Here is a 24,077-nt window from a genome sequence, read left to right as displayed (position 1 = left end):
CTCCCTTAAGTTAAAAGCAGTAAGCAAGTAAGCACTACCGGTACTTGTACTAACGTAATTCAAACTATGGTAGAATCAATCACTAGAGCAATAATAGCCCCTACAGCAGTTCACTGATACCTTGGTATGTTAAGGGTTAAGCCCAAACAGGTGGCCGTTGTGGATTGCTGCTGACCCATGCATGTATTTACACAAAAGACGGTATCAGAACACAGGTCTTCTGTATCAGTGTGGGAACAATATACCACACTGTGCAGGGGCTCCCTCTAGCAGCGAGGGTGGGCACTGCAGTTTGGATTGCTCTATGTGAGAGGTGATTTTCTATCATGAATCATGTCTATATATTGAGTTATGGTTTCTATTTGGGACCAAGAATTGGGGTAGATAAACAGGGGTGTGAGTGAAAATATTGCTACTATTTCAGATTGTGTCATAATTATGTGACTGAGAGAAAATATTGTTGCTATCTTAAATAGATTGTGTCATATGTTAAGTTCTGTCATCATTTATCCATTGACTTATTTTGAGAAACAAGTAGATTGTGGAGACCATATATATAGGTACACACAAATACAACTGCCTATAAAAGTGTTAATATACAGAACAGATGAGTGCCAATAATTGTGTAAAATCTACTAACTGATTGTCACATATATAAGCCTTTAGGCTTGACTTAAGGTTTCATTTTGAGTTAAACCAAGCACAAGATTTTACGATGCTGGGCCAACTGAAACAGATTATTGCACAGTTGGGCTCTGGCCACAAGTTTGACACTGATGCTACCAGATGGATGATTTTTCTTTGTCTCTTTGTGGGCAGAAATTACGATACAAATCAATGAATTATCTCAGCATTCTTTTCTTTTCCAGTCCTTATGAGGTTACCTAAAAATGAAATTGATTTCTGTTGCTTTTAAGGCTTTGAAGATAATGCAAAAGTACAAAAGTACAAGTTCCATCATACTTGTACATGTAATTTTTGATAGGTAAACCTACAGTCAAACAGGTGCAGTCAAACCTCTGCATAAGAACCACCTGGTCATTGTAACTACTATTTGGTGGACCCTTAGACAATTTTCTCAAGTATCACTAGTCTTGAAGATTCCTGCCCACATAGACCAGATATTAACAGTCCCTCAGTGTCTTTTTCTGCAGGTTGACAGTACACTGTTTGTTTCTTTCTTGATATAATATGTACTTACCGGCAGCTGGTATCTGCTGTAGTCTGACCTGGAATATCTAAGCACTGTACATTGTCTGTTTGTTTACTTACCTGCTGTAGTGAGTATCTAAGTGCTATACATGTTTGTTTATTTGTTTGTTTGTTTGTTTACTTACCGGAGGCTGGTAACCGCTGTAGTGAGGCCCGCTGTATCTAGGAGCTCCCACAGGAAAGCGATACTGCCCCGCCCATCCTGCAGCAGCTGATGGAGCCTGTTTGTTTGTTTGTTTGTTTACTTACCGGAGGCTGGTAGCCGCTGTAGTGAGGCCCCGAGTATCTAGGAGCTCCCACAGGAAAGCGGTACATTGTTTGTTGTTTTGTATTTGTTTGTTTGTTTACTTCCTAATTAATTTTTTAAATAATTTTTGGAGTCCACAGAGGGGCGTACCCAAAGGAGTCACTCACTTACATACTGGCCCATATAAATACGCACAGACACCTACAGATTCTCTTTTTTTCCCCGTACTATCCCACAGTGGAACTCCTTACCCGCTGGCGGCCTGCCCGCCCTAACCTGGACCTCCTTTCCTTAACGGCACCCCTTGCGTTTTTTTTTGGGGGGGGTACCTAAGAAGAAGAAAACTTACCGGAGGCTGATACCCGCTGTAGTGAGGCCCGGAGTATCTAGGAGCTCCCACAGGAAAGCGATACTGCCCCGCCCATCCTGCAGCAGCTGATGGAGCCTGTCCGCTGTACGGCTGCCCGATGTTCGGTGACATGCGCTTGGACGTGTAGACTCTGGGAGACTGGGGGGAAACAGAAAAACAACTGTTAGGGAAGCAGTACATTGCTTGTTTGCTTGTTTGTTTGTTTGAGGCGGCTGATGGTGCCTGTCCGCTGTACGGCTGCCCGATGTTCGGTGACATGCGCTTGGACGTGTACACTCGGGGAGACTGGGGATAACAAGGAAAAACAGTATAAACCTAATGTACACTTGAAAAATAGAAATGGTATAGAATGTGTACAGAAACAGAAGCGGTGGCTGATATCCGCTGTAGTGAGACCTGGAGTATCTAGGAGAAGCAGAACATTGTTTGCTTGTTTGTGTGTTTGTTTGTCTGCTGTAGGGCTGACCGATGTTCGGTGACATACGCTTGCTGGTGTACACTCTGGGAGACTGTAGAAAATACAGAAACAACAACATAGGAGTTCCCACAGGGAAGCAGTACATTGTTTGTTTGTTTGTTTGTTTCTTTGCGGCTGATGGTGCCTGTCCGCTGTACGGCTGCCCGATGTTTGGTGACATGCGCTTGCTCGTGTAGACTCGGGGAGACTGTGGGGAAAAAACAAAGACTGTATCAAACATGTGTGTACTGGAACAGAAATGGTATCAAAAAATCAATTAAAAACTTGGCCCAAACTAAATACATGTACAAATGCTAACAAGAAACGTTTTATCACCAAGTCTCATCAATGGAATGCTTTGATTTTCTTAAATGACATGGATTTTTATTTTTGTGTTCTGATTATGTATGGTTTGTATCATATTCATATCTATTATTGTTATTTTGTGGCCATCTTGCGTTTTGTATGTGTGGACCACGGGGAAGCTAATTACGTTTGTACTTAGCACGTAATTTGAAATTTGACCACTAGCTTTTACAGTAACGTACTGTGCAACAATATGGGCTGTAACCTACATGTAGTTTACCAATCATTTACTAACAGGTAGCTAAAGTCACACCTGTGACCCTGTCTACTCTTACACCTGTTGGGTCTGACACCTGTCCTGCGTTGCACTTGTCTAGCCTTACACCTGTTGGGTTTTACACCTGTCCTGACACCTGTTGTGTCTGACACCTGTGCCCACAGACAGACAGGTATGTTTGAGGAGGGATTAGTCCCCTGTTTGCAGAGTACTAAACTGTGTCAGACATGTTGACTTAATGTCGCAGTGCTGCATGGTTCTTGTGAGACACAGTTGCTCTGTCCTCTTTGAGGAGAATTTTTTTTATTTACGTCAATTTTCACCTCAAAACAAGGTTCAAAACACATGCGTTGGGTTACATTAAGGAATAGTGGAGACAGATGTTTGTTCACCCTAGACTTGAAAAGTTTAAGGTTGTACCCATTTGGAAAATCACAAGGAAGCTTGTTCCATAGTGATGTAGTTCTAGGAAAGAAGCTTTCAGCATGGAACTTGCAATAACTAAAATGACACACACAGACAAGAACCATATGCCAACGTTCATTTTGTTATATGTGTGTATTTGAAATAACATTTATGTTTAAGGATATATATTTATGGATTTCTTAGAACTTCAATCATATATCCTGTACCTTGTTATGTTTTGCCTCTGACTTCTTCCCTCATGACCTCAACAAATATTTTATGAATAAACAAAAGCTGAAAAAAAAACCTGTTCAGAAATAAAATTCAAACACAAACTCTGCTATACAATATCGACAGAAGGCATAATGTATAGTGTAAGGCAAACATTGTATAATGCTACTATATCTAGTACCATCTATACATGTATGTAGATTGTAATATTGATTGAAGACTTTATAATGCATAATGAGTAAGGCAAACTATTATATAGTATTATGCAAGACTACAGGCAAGTCAATCTAGCAGATTCTATTATACAAATTGAAGAGGCAAGGCATTGTATAAGTCTACTGTCTAGTTAATCTAGTAGAATTTCCAGTCTATTATATGACTTACAGTCTGTATATGCAGATGTCCCAGGTGATTGATGGTGAGTGCAGCACAGTGCAGCATAATTAGGTTTTATTGCAGATTGATTGACAGCTCGTTGCCACGGCGATCAATCAGCCGCAGGTCGCCCATGCCCATATAAGGACACGCCCACTTAATTTGGTGTAATCTGATCTCTGTGTTAACCTTTACGCAGCTTAGGGTGACATGTAGCGCTACTGTAATTTGACACTTTAGACATGTACAGATACAAATCAGACTAAAGGGTTTAATACCAGTCACTTAGGATTTTAAACACCATTTATCAAATCTCATGCACACAAAGTTGGAGGCTTAATACACAAACTCAGTATAGAAACCGGAAGATTTCAAAGGCTTCCTATTGACCAGAGGGTTTGTCCATTCTGCCCAGAACTAGTTGAGAATGAGTATCACTTTTTGATGGAATGTCCTAAGTATGTTGAGGTACGCAATTCATTAAATACGAAACTATCGTCATATGTACCAGAATTTACATCGATGGATTTAAGTAGCAAATTTAAGATAATAATGACCTGTGATAACCCATGTATGGTAGATATAGGAATGTATATCAAACAATGTCTAGACATAAGAAATTCCTCCAATATTGTAAAAGTTCATTCACATCCTATATCAGCCACAAACTCCTGTATTAGTTAGTTTAGTCCATAGTTAAGTTTATAGATAAGTTTTGCCATACTTTGTACCATGTACAACTGTTGTGCAATAAAGTTATTATTATTATTATGTAATTCAAGATGTATGACGTGATTTTGTAATCCGTGTCAATTATCATGAGGTTATATGTTCATTCCTGACCAGAGTTTGTGTTTGAAATTCTGGTCAAACGACTAGTGTCTAGTTATATTAATATAGCACAATCTACACATACATTGTAGAAGCCAAGCTTTATCCTAATAATGATAAGGGCAATGTAAGACAAAGAATTGTATAAGACTAGAACCAGTCACATTATTCCACATAATCTACATGTGGATTCAAAGGTATACAATATTCAAAAACACTATCCCCCCATGTAGAGCCTCCTGTCACCCCTGCTTAAAGACTGACTGATACACACTTTTCCCCATATAGAGCCTCTAACCAGCAGGCCAAAAGATTCATAATTGAATCTCGACCCAACGATTCAGGAAACTGACGCCATTTTTATGCAATATCCCCCCATGTATAGCCTCCTGTCACCCCTGACAGTTACACACTTTCCCCCATATAGAGCCTCTAACCAGCAGCCAAAAGATTCATAATTGAATCTAGATCCAAACGATTCAGGAAACTGACGCCATTTTTATACGCGTGATAACCGGATTAACGATAAACTCATTTAAACTAAAGCTATACAATATTGATAACACTATCCCCCCATGTATAGCCTCCTGTCACCCCTGACAGTTACACACTTTCCCCCATATAGAGCCTCTAACCAGAAGGCTAAAAGATTTATAATTGAATCTGGACATAACGATTCAGGAAACTGACGCCATTTTTATTCGCGTGATAACCGGATTAACGATAAACTCATCCCCATGTAGAGCCTCCTGTTACCCCTGACTGATACACAGTCTCCCCCCATACATAGCCTCTAACCAGCAGCCAAAAGATTCATAATTGAATCTCGACCCAACGATTCAGGAAACTGACGCCATTTTTATACGCGTGATAACCGGATTAGCGATAAACCCATCCCCTCCACAGCCCGGCGGATATGACCCCGCTTCCGCTGTGCCCGTGACAAACTCAGGCCTAGGGAACAAAATTTGTGTTTCCTGTTTCCTGACTGATCCTAGAAAAAACTGCTTATTATTAAGCCTTTTTTTAGTGGATCCCTGCAAGGGACATTTATTTTTCAAGCTGAAGCATCTCTGGTTGATTTCCATTCAACCTTTTCTAGCTCCATGACCTGAAATGCGAGTGATAAAACTTTGTCAAGAACTAGGGAAAAAATATTGTTTCCTGACCAACCCTAGAAAAAACTGCCGACCCTAGCCTGTTTTTGTGTGGACCTAGCTGCATGATCTGACACCTGAGTGATGAAACATTGTACCATCGGTTTTCCAGCATTGACATTGAAAATAAGTGTGTAAGTTTTACTTCGTTAAACTGTAATGTTTTATCACTAGAGGTTGCCAAAGTCTAATAAAAAAAGAAAGAAAGAAAAAAAAATCCCTACCTACCGACCCTGCTTTTTTCAGGACTGAAACAGGAAACACTTTCATTTTTTTCCTAGGCCTCAGAAGACCGAGGCTGAACCTGAAGCGTCTCCGTTTGATTTCCATCCAAACCTGATTATCACAGCTATGATGGAGGAGCAGCCAACGCATGACCATTTATCTCCTACCTTCTCTGACAGTTTTATGTATAAATTCAGAGGATGAGTTATAAACAAAATGCTGGAAGGAATATCTTATTCACTACCTGAACCTGTGTGTACCCTCAGACTCTGTTTTCATGGCTAGACCAACAACAATAAAAAATCAATAAAAAATGTTCCTCTATTTCTACACTGACAATTTTAGATAAAAATTCAGCAACAGGACAACATTATAGGAAGAAAGCTCTCCCTCTATATCTACAGTATATATATTTATACAGTCCCTTAAAACTGTGTGTACCATAAGTAAGACTTCCCCTCATATTGAAGCACAGGGGAGGTACATTCACTAAAATGTCTGAATCAACAGTCCAGAAATCTTTACTAGGCACCAGTTCTGCCAGATAGAACCTTCAGACATTTCCATCATCGCTGGAATAACCAGGTTTCAGGGGGAATAAAACAGGGACGTCCTAGATAGTTGGCTAGGGTTGTCCCAATCCCTCAGGCATCATGTTAAGGTTCTGCATAACCTTAAAGTCACACATGTCAAGGATCATACATGTAAGTTACATCACAACATTTCCGTCTTAGATGTTTTCATCATTGCTGAAATAACCAGGTTTCAGACGCAATGAAACAAGGACGTCCTAGTTGGTTAGAATTGTCCCAAAATCTAGGTCATGTAGTCCCCAGGATTCCTGAGTTCCATCAGATTTCTGTCTCAGACATTTCCATCATAGCTTAGATAACCAGATTTCAATTGGAACAAGGCCACAATACATCAATTGGTTGGTTGGTTCTGGGCTTTAGAAGAATAGTCCTAGTTGGTTAGGGTTGTAACTTGTTCCAAAATCTCGGTCACATAGTCCTGAGTTCCATCACATTTCTGCTTCAAACATTTCCATCATTCATAGCCAGGATAACCAGGTTTCAATATTTGGAACAAGGCTACAAGTACACTTGATCAATTGGTTTGTTCTTGGCTTTAAAAGAATCATGATGCTGCACTGAAAGATGAAATCAGTGTGGGCTAACAATTACTAAATCCATTCATGCAACTGTTCGATACTGGACAAGATTGATCTGTGTAATGATAGAAATGACTATGAGCTTTATCTGACACTCACAACTTGTGTCTGGGTCACACAAATCTCTTTAGCAAGGTCAGGGTGGGCTGAAAGTGACATTCTTTAATGCTAACTCTTCTATACTAGACAAGTACATGATTGTATTACCTCTGCAATGATAGAAACATCTGTCAGTTGTATCTGACATCTGAGTTTTTTCCAAATGTTAAATGTCTGCTAGGTCAGGATCGGCTAAAAGTGACATCTTTTCATGCTAACTGTTGTATACTGGACCATTATGATATCTGCTCTGATGAAAATGTCTATGACGTTTTCTAACAGGTCGAGTCTTCTTAAATGTGCTGGGTGAAACAGCTCTCTTTAGCTTTGTCTGGAAGACCTGAAATTGACACATTTCTAAAGTCAAACTGTTGAACAGTTCCAAAATGTAGACGCCTTCTATGATAAAAATGTCTATGGGATCTATCTGACAAGATGGGTTATTTGTAAATGTCTGTTGACCTCAGAGTCACATAGCTCTCTTCAGTTTTATAGCTAGGTCAGGGCCTGGTCAGAATGGGCGGAAACTGACATTTCTACACTCGTTACTGTTGCATAATGCTATTAATAGACATGTATTATCTCTCTTTGACAGAAATGTCTGAGAGTTCTATCTGACAGGTTGGATTCTCCGTAAATGTCTATTGACTGCCGAATCCTGTAGTACTTTAGCTTAGCCAGCATAGGCTAGACACGTCTCTCTTTGTACGTAACTGTTGAGAAATTATTAAAGATGGGTCCATATGAGTAGTGCATATGACTGCTAGGTTAAACAGTAGTATTGTACCTTAGGCTAAAGCTTGACCAGTATGGGTTGAAACTGTCTCTATTTATACACTGTAAGTGTTCCATACTTTAGAAATCAGCTACATGTATGTAACATTATGCATGATGATGAAACATTATGATGAAAACATACATGGGGTACTTATACATGTATATGACAGGGTCCTTCATAATTTTGTGTTAACTGTTAGGTTAAACACCCAAATGTTGACCAGTATGGGTTGAAAAATAATGTCTCTATAAATTTTATACATTGTGTGTGTTCCATACTTTAGAAATTATCTCAGCTATGTAATGTTACATATTATGAAAACATTAGACAGTAGTATATACAAATATAATATGACAGAGTCCTCCATACATTTATGTTTGACTTGATGTGTTGTACAGTACCTTAGCTGGCTCAATGCGTGTTGAAAACACCTCCAAGTAAAATTTAATTCATCCTACAGTACAGTACAACAGGCGGGTTAAAAATGTCTCTATTTACATACGGTAAGTGTCCCATACTTGAGAAATCAGCTATGTTTAACATTATGCATATGACAGAGTCCTCCATACATTTATGTTTGACTTGATGTGTTATACAGTACCTTAGCTGGCTCAGTGCGTCTTGAAAACACCTCCATGTAAACTTATTCCATCCTACAGTACAGGACACATACAGGGCTGGTTAAAAATGTCTCTATTTATACATTGTAAGTGTTCCATACTTGAGAAATAAGCATGCTATATAACATTATGCATTGGGTTCTTCATATATTGTATGTTGCCTGCTGTGCAGTACCTTAGCTGCCTCAGTATGTGTTGCAAACATCTCCATGTAAAATATCTGTTGACTTCAGTACCTCAGTTACATATGTGTTAGCTAGCATGATCTACAATGACTCTGTTTATACTAGATACATGTACATGTACACACTTCACTTTTCCATAGGATTGTACATACATGTACAAATGTATGATACTTCTTTACAAACCTTAGCTGGCTCAGTGCGTGTTGAAAACATCTCCATGTAATATTATTCCATCCTACAGTACAGGACACATACAGGGCTGGTTAAAAATGTCTCTATTTATACATTGTAAGTGTTCCATACTTGAGTAATCAGCTATGTAACATTATGCATTATGAGTTCTTCATACATGTATGTTGCCTGGTCAGGGTTATACAGTACCTTAGCTGCCTCAGTGCGTGTTGAAAACATCTCCATGTAAACTTATTCCATCGAACAGTAACAGTACAGGACACATACAGGATGGCCTCCAAATCAGCAGGGTTAAAGGTCGGCTATGCTGCTGTCATACATCATTCTACATGACAGGTGACAGGGCAGGGGAGGGCCAGTGGGGGCATGGGATGTGCAGGGCTGGAAATACTGGCTGCATATGCGGTAAAATTGTAGCTATGCAGGTGCTTCTGATGTCTACCTGCACCTATAACCTGCACTGATCCATGCATGTATTGGGTGCAGGTAAAATTTGTCTGGCACAGGTGATTTTCAGTGTTACCTTCACCATTGCAGGTATGCAGAAAAAAGTATTTCGAGGCCTGGGAGAGCCAGCAGGGGTGTGAGGGTCCTCAGGGGTAAATCATTAATCTTTCTTTAGTTTTAGGACTGAACTGACCAGGCCATAGTTGAGGTTGATTACTGTGAGCACCTGATTCAGTGTAAATGATTGACATATGATGGGTTAGGGGGAGGGGCTGATCTGGACTGGAGCTGGGAAATCATTCATCTCAGCCTGTTTACTCTTCTCAGTCTTTCATGCCATCATAAATCAATGATTTTTGTTGTGTTCATTTTGTGTGTATGATGATATATAAATGACTGACATATGATGGGTTAGGGGGAGGGGCTGATCTGGACTGGAGCTGGGAAATCATTTATCTCAGTCTGTTTATCATCATTCTGGTGGTTTCCTGGCTCAACTGATGGATGAGGCATTATCAAAGCTATAACCTGGTTAACAGGACAATTCCCTTACCAAAATTAAAAACATTTTATATGGCGCAGAAAGAAAATTTACCAACATTGTGCACGATATGTAAAGTGCATTTTCACATTGTACATGGGTATTTTGAGCACTGCACACAGGATATATTGCTATTACTGTATGTTCTTCAAAACCAACACTGCATATAACATGTAATCACAGTTGCCATATGTTTTAATGACATAGGCCTTCCTAGGCCCTACATTGGACTGTATGTCTCCAAAAGGTTATGGCTGACTTTTACACGGCTTCAATATCCCATAAATTGTATTTAAAGCGCACAGATTTTGTGGGTGTGCAGAAATTAGAATAAATACTGTACACCCCAAAAACAGAAGTTAGGAAGGAAATAAGGCACAGGAAGAAGGGGTATGGCTGTGTATAGGGGGGCACAGCCAAAGGATACTAACATGTAAGACTAAGAGGGCCTGCATGGGGGATAGTGATTACGAATTATGCAAAATTGTCATCACCAATTACAAATTATGTTAAATTCTCAGAGCTGATTACGAATACAGCTTATAAGCATACTAATATGCATAACAATATGCATAATAATACTAGAACTTGTGTTAATCAAAACTAGACAATATCAAATGGAAAAACTGACATCAATAATGAATGAAAAATCTCTGACTAACTTAGTTATGAAAGAGAAAAATCTCTGATCTAAAATCAATCTAATAATATTATCTAGTGATCAATGAAATAAGGATTTTTTCATTGATGTTCCTTAGTGTCTCCTCCTTCAGTTACCCTTGTTTTTATTGTACCGGTCACCTGTTTTGTAACTAACACATGTGCAGCTGCTAGTAATCCAATGTAAATTGGGCTGAGCAGTATACAAGAAGTAAGAAGTAAGTAAGGATATACCGGCGCAAGATCTGTTGCTGTGATTTGGGGCCTTCATAAAGTGCATTTCAGGTCATAACATAATATATTGTACATGTACAGTACAAGTGTATATATTCATTTTATTGATCGTAAAAACCTTTCGTACTTTATCAACTGTCTGAACTATGTAAATATGTGATAGTACGTTACCATCAGGCCATTTTATGAGGAAAATATAACCCAGGTTTCAATATATTTTATTGGCCAATAAAGTATATCAACATATGTAACCTTTGCAAAATGTCAACCACTGGATAAACCCATAAAATTACACAGACTCTACCNTACTCATTCTGTAACATACACTTTTATTCAATATTTTTTGATGCAATGCCTACAGGCTAACATTAGAATGGCTGGATTTACAACATATAGATTTCAGCCAATTTCTGACAAATCTGACAAAATCCGTCCATATTTTGATTTTTCTAAGCTTGACTGTGAAGATGAAGGTCTGACCTGGAGTGGTACTCGTGTGCTAGCTAAGGACGGGATCATGTCAACCAGCAATACCCGTAATTGTTAACAATAGTCAGGACGACAGGCATCAAGGAAGAACCATCAGGGGTTTTCTAGAAAAATTTGGCATGAGGGAGCAGTATCATGGCGAGGGAGCGAAGCGACCGAGGGGAGGTTGGTGCGGAAGGGGGGTATCCCCCCTTCCGCCATGTGAAGCCTTTGAAAATTTGAAGTTGAAATGGGACATTTTGAGGCTACTTGAGGGGGAAAATTTGAACTCTTAATAACCTCAATATCTTTCCCAAATTTCTATTCATGCATTGCATATTTCCCTTATAAAATATAAGTACAATCAACAGTACACACAATCTGCAAATCACCCTTTATTCACTTACACAATTAGTGATCAATGTTACTAGTAGCTCCAGATGACAACATTGGGTTTGCCACAAGCTGAAACCTTTCCCATGGCACAATTGCAACACATTCATCCAAGCTGCTACAAACTCAGGTCTCATGTTTCACTTCAGAGCCTGTTCTATAGTATGCAAATGAAGGAGGTCTAGCTACATTTCTTTGAGCAAGTTCTCAATGAACATTGTTTATTCCATTCAAACTTTTACTACTAGAGCTAAATTTTCAAGTTTGTGATAAGATTTTGGAATTTTCATGAGAGTAACATAGTTTGTAATGCTAGAATTTATTGTTCTGTGGTTTTGTTTTTGTATTTTTACTGGAAAAAAATGATTTTGAAAAAGACTTAGGCTTCAATCTGAAAATTGATATGAGGGCGCTGGTTTGTTACATGAGGGCGCAGCGCCCTTGTTCCCCTGTTCAGAAAAACCCCTGATTCAATATAGAAGGCACTATAAAACACAATAATACTCCTGAACACCTACATACATTTACATGTAAGTAAGGCCAATTTAAATTTGTAGATTCTCATGTTGTTTTAAAAAGAATAATTATGAAGTATGAATTTATAGCCTCCAGATGAGGCATTTTGGGGGCTAATATTATGATGTGCTTTTTTCTGGTGGCTAGTATCAGTTCCAATATTGTAGTGTTGTACTCCTTTGTAACAGTTGAACTTTATTATAACCCCAAGAAAGCCCAACTCATTCTGCTTAGAATTCTAAATTCTAAATCTATATACTGTACTAAGAGAAAACTATCAATATGATCAAAGCCTTTGTATGTGACGTGTGTATTTGCTTATATTTCAGTATTCAGACAGTAACTTTCAATAAACAGCTGCAGCATTCAACACAATCACACTCAAATTATACACCTATACAAACATTTACAATCATGCAAGTAATAAAACTGTACAAATCAATATACTGAGAGCAAGCATCAATGTGATCAAAGCCTTTGTATGTAACTCTGCTTATGTAATCCCAGTTTAAGTAAATAAACCCTAGAAAGGTGACCATATGCTTCAACTCAAGATAATAATACACATATACACGCCCCCCTCCCCATACAAGACCAGTCTGTCCACTAGCCTCCGTAGCAGGCTTATAGAACTGAAGGTTTGGTGGTCTTCGGCTGTTTTCTGATTAGCCCAGTTCTAAAAGACGGGGGTAATTCAACCAGGCCGGCTATGTTGTCTATATGCAATCAGAATATAACACATAAAAGCTCCCAAAGAACCTGAAGACCCCCAGTTTTTGGCATGCTATGGAGGCTATCTGTCCACTAGTACTGTATAAAAAAAATAAATCATAGTTCGTATGACCCAAGGCCAATGCTACCGGACACTTCAAGGTAACCATGACAATATGATTCGATATGCTTCGATATGCAAAGATAATACAAACACACACACACACACACCCCTCCCACCATAAGACCTGTCTGTCCACTGTATATGTAACTCCACGACAACCCACTGCATCGCATGCGTAAATACATTTCTTACGACCGAACGCCGATGCTACCGGACACTCCTCGGTAACCATGACAATGAGTGAAAACTGACCGGTTGTCGTGCGGTGTGGAGGTATCGCGGCCGGTGCTGGGAGGCAGGAGACTGGCGGAGGGAGGGTTCCATTGACCAGCCTGTGCCCGGCACATTCCCCACATTCCTGGTCCAGCCTGGGTCTCACAGGGGTTCACTCACTAGCCTTGGGGGTTTGTTGGAGGACTAACATATAGTTTATAAAACCTACTAATCTTTCTAATACATTGTAAGTTCCTTGTTACTAAGAAGAGGTTTTGCTTTTTAATTAGCTTTTATTATATGTTGTTTATTTAATACCAAACATTTCAATAATGTTTGTTTCTTTGCTTGGATTTTTATGACATTTGACCTAACGTTACCTCTAGGCCCTAGGTAGACAGGTACATATTTGGCCCTCTAGCACTTTTCCCTGGAACTGCAGGCATACTCCACATTCCTGGCTCCAGCTGGTCTCAAAAGGTTTGACTGATAGCCCACAAGATTGTATAATGTACCCTCCCCATCATCAGGAACCCATCAGGTTGTATAATGTACCCTCCCTAGTCCCCACCAGGTTGCCCAATGAACCGTCCCTGTCGCATGTGGAAGTGTTCAAAGGTAAGCAGAGGCCCCCTTCCCCATGTTGTATAATGTACCATCCCTGTAACACAGACCTCACCAGGTTACACAGTGAACCTTCCCTGTAGCATATGGAAGTGTTTGAAGGTAAGCAGAGGCCTCCTCCCCCATGTTGTATAATGTACCATCCCTGTTACCTGGTCCCCACCAATTTTAATAATGAACCACCCCTGTAGCATATGGAAGTGTTTGATGATCCCTACCCCACAAGATTATAATGTACCCTCCTTGCCTTGTAACACAGACCCCACCAGGTTGTACAATGAACTGTCCCTGTAGCATATGGAAGTGTTTGAAGGTAAGCAGAAGCCCAGATGGAAACAATCACCTCACCAAGGTCTTCTACAAAAGGGTCTGCATGTGGTTTTTCCCTATACCACAATCAACAAATCCATCAGATATCTAAAAATCCCAGGTAATTTTCTTGAATTCCACTCTGATTCAAAATAAATTCTACATAGCAGTTGATTATGATATGCTGGTAACCTTCTTAATCTAGCGTTAAATGTGACTGGTCTTCTCCAAAGCATGATCCCAACTCCCCCATAGAGGCCCTCCCAAACAGAGTGCATGTCTCAATCCTCAAGTGCTTCCCTGCTAAAATGTACAATCTGGCAGGAAACACATTCTGGGCAGGGAAGTTGCAGCAACAGCAGTTTCTACTGACTGACATCTGGTGCTGGGATATTTCTGTTATTCAAACCTTGGTCAAGAAAGTAGCCATTACATTTTCACCAATGTTGTTTACTTCTATTAATCCATCCATCCATCAATCAATAAAACAATCAATTTTCTACTGATACTTTGTTATTCAACCCTTGGTCAAGAAGGTAGACATCACATTTGGTATTTGTCTTTGTATTTCTCGATCAAAAAATACAAATAAAGACATAAGTGTGGTTTGCTTCCATCAATCAATCAATCAATCAATCAATCAATCAATCAATCAATCAATCAATCAAACATTTGATCAATCAATCAATCAATCATTTTTCCAATGACACCTGGTTGGATATCCCTCATTTTTCAAACCTTTGACAAGAAGTTATTACATTTTCACCAGAGGTTTTTTGTTTCAATCAATCAATCAATCAATCAATCGATCAATCAATCAATCAATTAAAAAAAAACTTAGCAACGGATATTAAAATTCAAAATCAATGTGGGAGGACATTATTTTGTTTGTAAACAAGACAATAAAACAAGAAATATATAAGAGAAAAATCTCACAAAGACATGGAGAAATTCAATACTGAATGATAAACTACGGCTGTATTCCACAGATAACAGCAGCGGCCTTGAAACAGGTATTATGGGATGTATACCATTGCTCAGAGGGAAAGCCCAGTGTAAAATGTAATTCAAATATCAAAATATACATTTACATGTAAGAAAGGCCATACCAATTTAATTTGGTGGTTCTCACTTTTTTTGAGAAAGAATATTAAGTATAAATTTATAGCCTCCAAATGAGGCTTCTTGAGGGCTTAATATCATGATGTGTTTTACTTCTTTTAGGAATTAGAACTTTATCACATACTACCCCAAAAAAGCCTCATAGACCTAAGAATTCTATGAAATCTGTACTGTAAGAGAAAACTATCAATATGATATTCATCATAAAATTCACCATCAATATGGCAGCCTTGAAACATGAATTATGGGATGTATATACTATCCCTTAGAGGGAAAGCCCAGTGTAAAATGTAATTCAAATATCAAAATATACATTTACATGTAAGAAAGGCCATACCAATTTAATTTCATGGTTCTCACTTTTTTTGAGAAAGAATATAGAGTAGAAATTTATAGCCTCCAAATGAGGCTTCTTGGGGGTTTATTATGATGTGCTTTACTTCTTATAGGAATTAGAACTTTATTACATGCAACCCCCAAAAAAGCCTCATAGCCCTAAGAATTCTATGAAATCTGTACTGTAAGAGAAAACTATCAATATGATATTCATCATTAAATTCACCATCAATATGGTGGTCTTGGAAATGTATTATGGGATGTAACTTATTCTTTAGAGGGAAAGCCCAGTATAAAATGTAATTAAAATTTCAAAATATGAATGCACAGGTGTGCACATCCTCTTCAATTTCAGTTATATATTTCATATCATAAAGATATGTGATTACACATATAAATACATAACTTTTTACAATACAGTAACTGGAGGTTTTATCCCATCAGAGTGATTTTTTTTAACTTCTGACATATGGATTTCTTACTGAGTATTCCACTGAGGAAGCCAGCAAAAGAAGAAGTGACAGGCTGAATTTTAAAGTGCGAATTGAGACCGGTATAAAATATTGGGACTTCAAATGTGTAACTGAAGAATGAACTGTGGTAAGAAAGACGTTGGTTAGTTGAGGACAAATACTTTCTTTGAGTCTGCTCTCAATATATTCTGACTTACACATGAAAAACCTACTTTGTGAAGATTCGTATCATCTAAAGTCAGTTGCTAGCTACAATGGCAGACCCAAAATGAAGTCAGCTTGCATCAAGAGGACAGTTGGACATTAAGATAGCATCTTCCTTATAAAGGCTAATGTTCCCAAAGTAGGTCATCCTCAGTAGCACGTTAAATTGTGATGGAAGAGATCCTTATCCAAGCATTTCTTTCTTCTCTCGAAGGTCACAAAACATTAAGTTCTTAATGGGCCCACAAAAATGTCTACAATCAAATCAGTAGAAGTGTCCCCATAGTTTTCTTCTTGGGCAGTTTTGACTGTATGAGCTTTCCTTGGAAGATTGTAGGGTTAACTTCATGTACTTTGTTAACTTTTTTTGTGTTTAACCGTTTTTCTGGCTAAGGGAATTCAGCAAATAAATTATTGATCAATGTTGAACATTGTTACAAGCCCACTACAACTAATTTGCATGTTATTTGCCTATTTGTGACCCTTTACACGTGATGTCACAACAATTAAGCAAGTAATGGGACTGTGTGTAGACAGTGTGTGTGTGTGTTTGCTCATTTTCAAGCAGCAGCGAATAGGGAAGATTGTAATTGTATTCGGATTGTCACAAAAAACATCCCAACATCTGCTTGGAGAACAGGTGTCTGTGATGTTTCTTAGCCACAAAAAACATCCCAACATCTGCTTGGAGAACAGGTGTCTGTGATGTTTCTTAGCCACAAAAAACATCCAAACATCTGCTTGGAGACTGTGAGTTTTTTATGTTTCTCACCTGTTTGGTTGGTGTTGCAGGTTTCTTGGGGGGAAACTTGCTGCCTGTCGACTGCTTTTCTATAGACCCTCTCTGGAAAACAAGAAAAAATCATATGAACAGCCTCTCAGACTATTCATTCATTACTTGACAAACATACAAGTACAACTTGGAAGGTAACATTTGCAAGGCAAATGCATAATGTTTACCTTCGCATATGGTCTGCTCGGTTAATTCTTACTCAGAGTCAAACACATTCACAATCATGTATGGTGACAGCAGTCAAAATCCCTCCTGCTATAAAACTGTAACATGATGTAACCCAACACCAGTTACCATAGTGACAGACGTCTGGTTCAGGTCACTGACCTTATTTGTTTGGAGAAGAAGAAGAAGAGGAGGAAACAATATGTTTTCCTTTGGTAAAATTAATGAAGAAGAGAGGGCAAAACCGGAGTATTTACACCATTACAAGTTGCTCTACTGGACACTACAAGAATAATATTATTATACATTACAATACATGTGTACATATAAAAACATGTGAGCAAAAACTCTATGAGTGAGGCTATGCACTGTACCCAGTGCAATTGTTGTGCAATAAATTCATTTACCATCTAGTACTTTATATATCGATTATCTAATGTTTCCCGTTGGAGAAACAGTCATATAGAGCGGCACAGACACATAAATTCACATCACATTGCATAACTTGTCATAGTTAAGCCCCACATATCCAACATTAAAGCAATTTATGTCAGAATTAACCGATTAATTGACCCGATTATTCCGAGTCAAAAACGATTAAGGAAAGACTTAAGAGTACTTAAGGTATCTTACAATTAAAATACAGACTCTTAAAGTCTTAAAGGAAATTATGTTTGTACAGGCCACAATTTATACCTGTACTAAAACCAATATAGATTCATTTCCTTGGTTATTAGACATTGTAGAGTAAAAATATGAGACAAGTAGGTAAAATAAAAACAGACGGCAGGGAGGACAATTTGCATCTGACAATATCCACTCCCTGAAACTGTGTGTACCTTGGTGGAGTTTTCTCTCATTGTTTTTTAAAAAAAATTGTCAAAATCTGAGGATCAAAGAAATAAGTAACTGCATACAATATCTTAAAAATGTTCAGTTTTCTATTTTTTTGCAGGGAATTCCAACTATAAAATCATAACACTGTGAAGACATGTTGTGCTGTTGTACTGTACTACAGAAAAGTTTTAACCCCCAAACATTGAATGGCTGCTATATGTGACAATCTCTTTTTCCCTCCTGCTGCAAAATAGAATTACTGCAAAACTAACTGCATCTACAGTAGCGTGATCTAGAGCAGGGACTGATGGGTGTTACAGAGACACTGATTGGATTACAGGCGCGGCCATGACACCACTCCGGCACCATTTGTTGTAAAACGAGACACAGAAACCTGCCAAACATCGAACCAGCGCGACCCAGTAACGCTGATTACATCATGGAGTCTCACTGATAACACTAACTCATACACCGAGGCCTGCATACTGATAAACCATGATATGTTTTCTGTTTCATGTATGTGTGTGTGTGTGTGTGTATGTCTGTGTGTGTGTATGTCTGTGTGTGTGTGTGTGTGTGTGTTTGTGGTGTGTGTGTGTGTGTGTGTGTGTGTGTGTGTGTGTCTGTGTGTCTATCTGTGTAAGTGTGTGTGTGTTTGTGCGTGTGTGTCTGTATGTCTGTGTGTGTCTGTGTGAAGAGGCCAACTCGAAAAGTTCCGCTAATATGAAGAAGTCAATATGATAATCAATATCATCAAATAACTGCCATTTTTCTCAGATAAATAGGACATGTTTGTTGCCACACATTAATGTGCATTTGTACAATGTCGTTTCCATTGAAGACTGTACTTTTGTTGTGTCAATACAGTTTCAGATTCAGATGATAATTGTGCTCTATCAAGCAATGTCTTGAGTGTAAATTCCAGTGTTCTTTAAGTTACATCAACAGTGGTTTGGCAAGTCTGTGACAGCTCTACTCAAGATTGATCACCAGTTTACTTAAGACGGGATTAGAACTGTCTTAAGATTTCCCACGAGACATTAAGCCAAGATATGAAAGATTTTAAACTCCCAGCAATGTCTTTTAAGACATTAAAAGTGTTCATTCCTACATTCCTAAGTTACAGAAACTGTGGTTTGGCAACTCTACTGTAGATTTATGAAGTGTATGAAGATTTATGTACTACTAGTTGACTGATGATCGGATTAGCACTGAGTCTTACAATTCCCCAAGATCTAGATTCAGACAAGACATGAAACCTCAGAAATGTCTTGAGTGTCAGTTTCAAGAAACTATGGCTTGGTAACTCTACTGTAGATTTATGAACAGTTTACTTAAAACCAGATTAGCACTGTCTTAAGATTTCCCACATGATCTAGACAAGACATGAAACCTCAGCAATGTCCTGAGTGTCAGTTTCAGAGTTCTTTAAGTTACAGAAACTGTGTCTTGGCAATGCTACTCAAGATTGACAAGCTGTGAGTTTACTTAAGATCGAATTTGCACTGTCTTAAGATTCCCACAAGATCTAGACAAGACAAAATGTCTTGAGTGCTGGTTTCAGAGCTCTTTAAGTCACAGAAACTGTGTCTTGGCAACTCTACTCAAGATTGATCACCAGTTTACTTAAGACCGGATTAGCAGTGTCTTAAGATTTCCCACAAGACATTAAGCCAAGATGTGAAACCCTGAGACATGTACTCCTTTTAGCAATGTCTTGAGTGTAAATTCCAGTGTGAATTCCAGAGTTCTTTAAGTCACAGAAACTCTGCCGTAGACATGAATTGAATATGTGAAGACCCACAGATCTACATCTTGTAAATAGTGAGAATACCAAGTGTACACTCCTGAGTTCTTCAAGTTACCGAAACTGTGACTCGGCAACTCTAAGTTGTAAATTGACGAGCTGTGAGTTTACTTAAGACAGGATTAGCACTGACTTAAGATTCCCCATAAGACAAGATGTGAGACCCTCAGACATGTGTGTGTACTGAGTCTCCTTTCAGCTATGTCTTGACTCTGAATTCCGAACGTTCTTCAAGTTACAGAAACACAGAGGTTTGGCAACTTCCCCGTACTCTAGATTTATGAACTGTTTACTTTTGACCGGATTAGCACCGTCTTAAGATTCCCAGAAGACATGGAGCAGAGACATGAGACTTGTCCGCCTCCTTGCGAAGCCCTCTCCTCAGTGTGTGTGTAAACACGTGTCATGTCACATGCCAGAATGCCCTTTTCCGTAGAGCGTAATCGGCCATTTTAATTCTACATGCATGTAGAGTGTAGACAGACTGCTGTAATTCAACGTAGAGTGTAATTGGTGTGTTTTTGTGTAGAACGTAAATTCACCGTTGTCATTCTACATAATGCATTGTAGCTACCCGGAATTTGTCGTAAAACGTAATAGGGAGGCTTCCCGAATTAAGCGTAACCGGCTCTCAAAATTTAGCGTAGAGCTGTGTTGTTGGGACCCCCCATGCAGGCCCTCCTGGTGTACCTGCATGCCCTTTTTCATAAGGTCTAATCAGACCTTTTTAGACTTCGTAATCCGTAGGCAGCCTCCCCAAAAATCAACGTAATTCGCAATAGGACATTAGGCCATAAATCGTGAAGTCGTAATCAGCTCTGTGATTTAACATAAATTGTAATCGGCGGGGAAAATTTTGCGTAATTCGTAATCACTACCCCAAGTACCCCCCCATGCAGGCCCTCTTACAGGACTTGGCTGGAACCTAACTTCCCTCCCGCCCACTGTTGGAAGGATATGACCTTACACGGGGCCTGAGTAAGGCGTTCTCACTAACACACAACTCTCACCACACAACCTGGGGTACTAACCGCACACAAACTCACAAACACGCTGATTTCTCTACACTCAAACCACAAGGTTAACTCTTAAAGTCCTCCTACAACTCCTTGACAAGAATACTTCAAGATTCTCTCCATATGGCAACAGTAAGCTTAAATTGAACACAGCCTCCTTAGAGTTAGACCAAGTCTTATAGCACACTCTTCAAACCAAGCTGGCCACAAAGTAACCAAACAAGACATCTTGTCAGGATCTTAGATACCAGCACTTTGTCTCAGGAGTTGCTGAGATTGGAAGGAGGGAAGGAGAGAGTGAGGGAGGGAGGAGAAACCTTACCTCTTCCATTCCCTTCATCCCTGTGAGCAGGCCTGTGTGTGTAGGTTACCCCTGATGACCTGACCTCGCATTGTATTATAATCTACTCAGCTGGGAGGAGGTCAGGGATTGCAGGGCTGGAAATGCTGCCTGTGCATGTGGACCTTAGTGAACTTAGTACCTAATACCAGCCCAGAAGAGAACAAGGAATAGCCATGCCTTCAAGTACCAGATTTATCAACCAAGGATTGAGGCGCTCAAGAATTCATTCTTTCCTATACTATCGCAGAGTGGAACTCAGATACCAGGGCTTGAAATTCAACCTAAAAAATTGGGTGCACAGAAAATATTTTGGGTGCAACATATAAGACAAAATAAGAGCAAAAAGTAATATTGTTTTATTTCTCAAGAAAATGTTATTAATTTTAATATTTTTCTAACACTTAGATGTTAAGAATATGCTGCATACTATTATAATAATAATACATTTAACATCATATGAAACCTATGAAAATATTTGGGTTCACTGGTGCACCCACAGAAAAAATTTGGTGCACAGCTCCAAATTTGAGTGCACTAAGGTGCACATGCACCCAGAATTTCCAGCCCTGCAAGGAATGCAGCTCACCCCTAAGACAAATCCAGCAATGTCTTTAAGGAACCAAGATGGCACCGGAAGGAGGGAAGACAGCTGATAAGACGTTCTTGGCAACAGACGTTGGGGACGAGGCAGTTTGTTGAGGTTTGGGGGTAAATATGGAAAAAGTGTGGATCGTAAGGTGGGTAAAATTAGCAACACCCCGAGGCTTAGAGCTACATCCTATAGTTATACTGGGGCAACAGGTGGGGGTTATAACCTACTGTGAACAATACTAAGACTTAGTCAATAGTGGGGGCAAAGTAGTTTTGGCTATTTATATCTATTCCTTGAAGATTGGACAAAAAAGCAGGATAAGAAGCCCTCTCCTTAAAAACATGTGAAAATCAAACAATTACATTAATTTTGGAAGGAACAGAGTTCCACATACATTATAGAAATAGAAGATTGAAGATGGAAAATAATGAAAAGGAGAAAACTTGGTGTACTATCAATTAAGAAAACTTACCAGTACAAGTAATAAAAGTTATGAACAATGCTGAAGATATTAAATTTTTTTAACAACTGCCCGATGCTTAAAGCTACATCCTATAGCTATACTGGGGCAACAGGTGGGGGTTATAACCTACTAGAACAATAGTGGGGTTTATTTACTTTATTTATATCTATTTATTGCAGTTTGGTCATAAACATGGTATGCTTATGAGAAGTCTTTTCCTTAAAACATAAGTAAGGAAATAAAACAATTACATCGGGGAGGAACACAGTTCTACATACATTAGAAATACAGGATGGAAAACAGTCAAAAAGAGACAAGTTGGAGTGTAATCAATTAAGAAAACCCACCAGTACAAGTAATAAAAGTATTAACAATATTGGAAATGTTAAATGTTATGAATATGAAAATGAAGTGTGTCCTTGAAAATGATTTTACACCTTTTCCCAGTCGTTTCCTTTTTTTACTGTTAACAATTTGATTTATCTTTTTTTAATTTCCAGGCAAGCAGAAATCTTCATGAGGATTTCCTGTTTGACCATCTGGAAAAACCACCAACAATCACACAAAATGGAAACATCCTGTTGCTATATGATGTCAGTCAAAATTTTATCATCGATCAGCATTCTTTTTTGAGGCTCTCATAGGGTTTCTCATCCGATGATGCAATAAGCATGTTTTGAAACAATACTGACTTCCAACCCCTTTTGATCCATTGCTCAATTTTGACTTCCATATCATATGGAGGCTTGTGTATTTGCAGAAAGTATTTTCAAATTGCAGAACAAAATTTTGACTCTTCTGCAATATTGCAGAGGACTGAAAAAAAGTATTTCGTCCACTGCGTGTATATATATAAATTAAGGTAGTTAAGGAGTCATGACCAGGTAAATGTCTTGTAGACTGTGTCATAAATATATATATTTTCCTCCTATTCGTTAAACAAGAAATGAAAGATTTCAACCATCCATGAAGAATTTTAGAGTTGCTGTGATCATTGTTCCTGGTATGCAAAATTAAAGTATTTGGAGCCCTGTAGTAGTAATCTGTTGATTAAAGGTAAGAGAAGAAATATGGAAAGTTGACCTTCCTCCATATCACATTACAGGGTATCATATCAAATTACAGGATATCGTATTACACGTCATTAGAACGGGGGCAGATACGGGATAACGTGTAGGTGAGCTGCGGAAATGACAGCTCGGCCTAAATCGGTAATGGGGGTAATCGAGGTCACACGCACACACGACCTTCAAACTGGCTCCATCTTGTGACCTTCAAGGTTCCGTGGATATCATATAACAGACAAGATGAGAGATGACATGTCCGGAAGACATTCAGGATCAATGTTTGTTTGTTTGTTTGTTTTGCCAATTCACACTATTCTTCCTGGAGTCCTGGTGATGATGTACATGTACATCACCGTGTGGCTGATACGATACGGGGGTTTGCCAGGCCTCCATCCAGGTGATTTGTAGACTAGTGAATCACCAACTTCTAGACAGTTAAACACCTGTTTTGCCCTCCCTTACACTTGCATACATTCTAATT

General features: G+C 38.8%; 1 protein-coding gene across 1 annotated transcript in view; it reads right to left on the bottom strand.

Annotated features, from left to right (window-relative positions):
- Positions 1 to 24,077, bottom strand: part of LOC109488287 — a 39,504-nt gene that overhangs the window by 4,207 nt on the left and 11,220 nt on the right. The window contains exons 3-4 of the mRNA XM_019792480.1: positions 17,286 to 17,357; positions 1,809 to 1,967 (exon numbers count right to left, since the gene is read on the bottom strand). Of these exons, the coding sequence (XP_019648039.1) occupies positions 1,809 to 1,967; positions 17,286 to 17,357 (231 nt within the window). The remainder of the gene's footprint in view (positions 1 to 1,808; positions 1,968 to 17,285; positions 17,358 to 24,077) is intronic.

The sequence above is a fragment of the Branchiostoma belcheri genome, unplaced genomic scaffold (genome assembly GCF_001625305.1).
Source record: "Branchiostoma belcheri isolate BF01 breed outbred unplaced genomic scaffold, Haploidv18h27 scaffold93, whole genome shotgun sequence".
NCBI lineage: Eukaryota > Metazoa > Chordata > Leptocardii > Amphioxiformes > Branchiostomatidae > Branchiostoma > Branchiostoma belcheri.
Note: the sequence above shows the minus strand (reverse complement) of the source record. Positions and strands in the feature narration are given on the sequence as shown.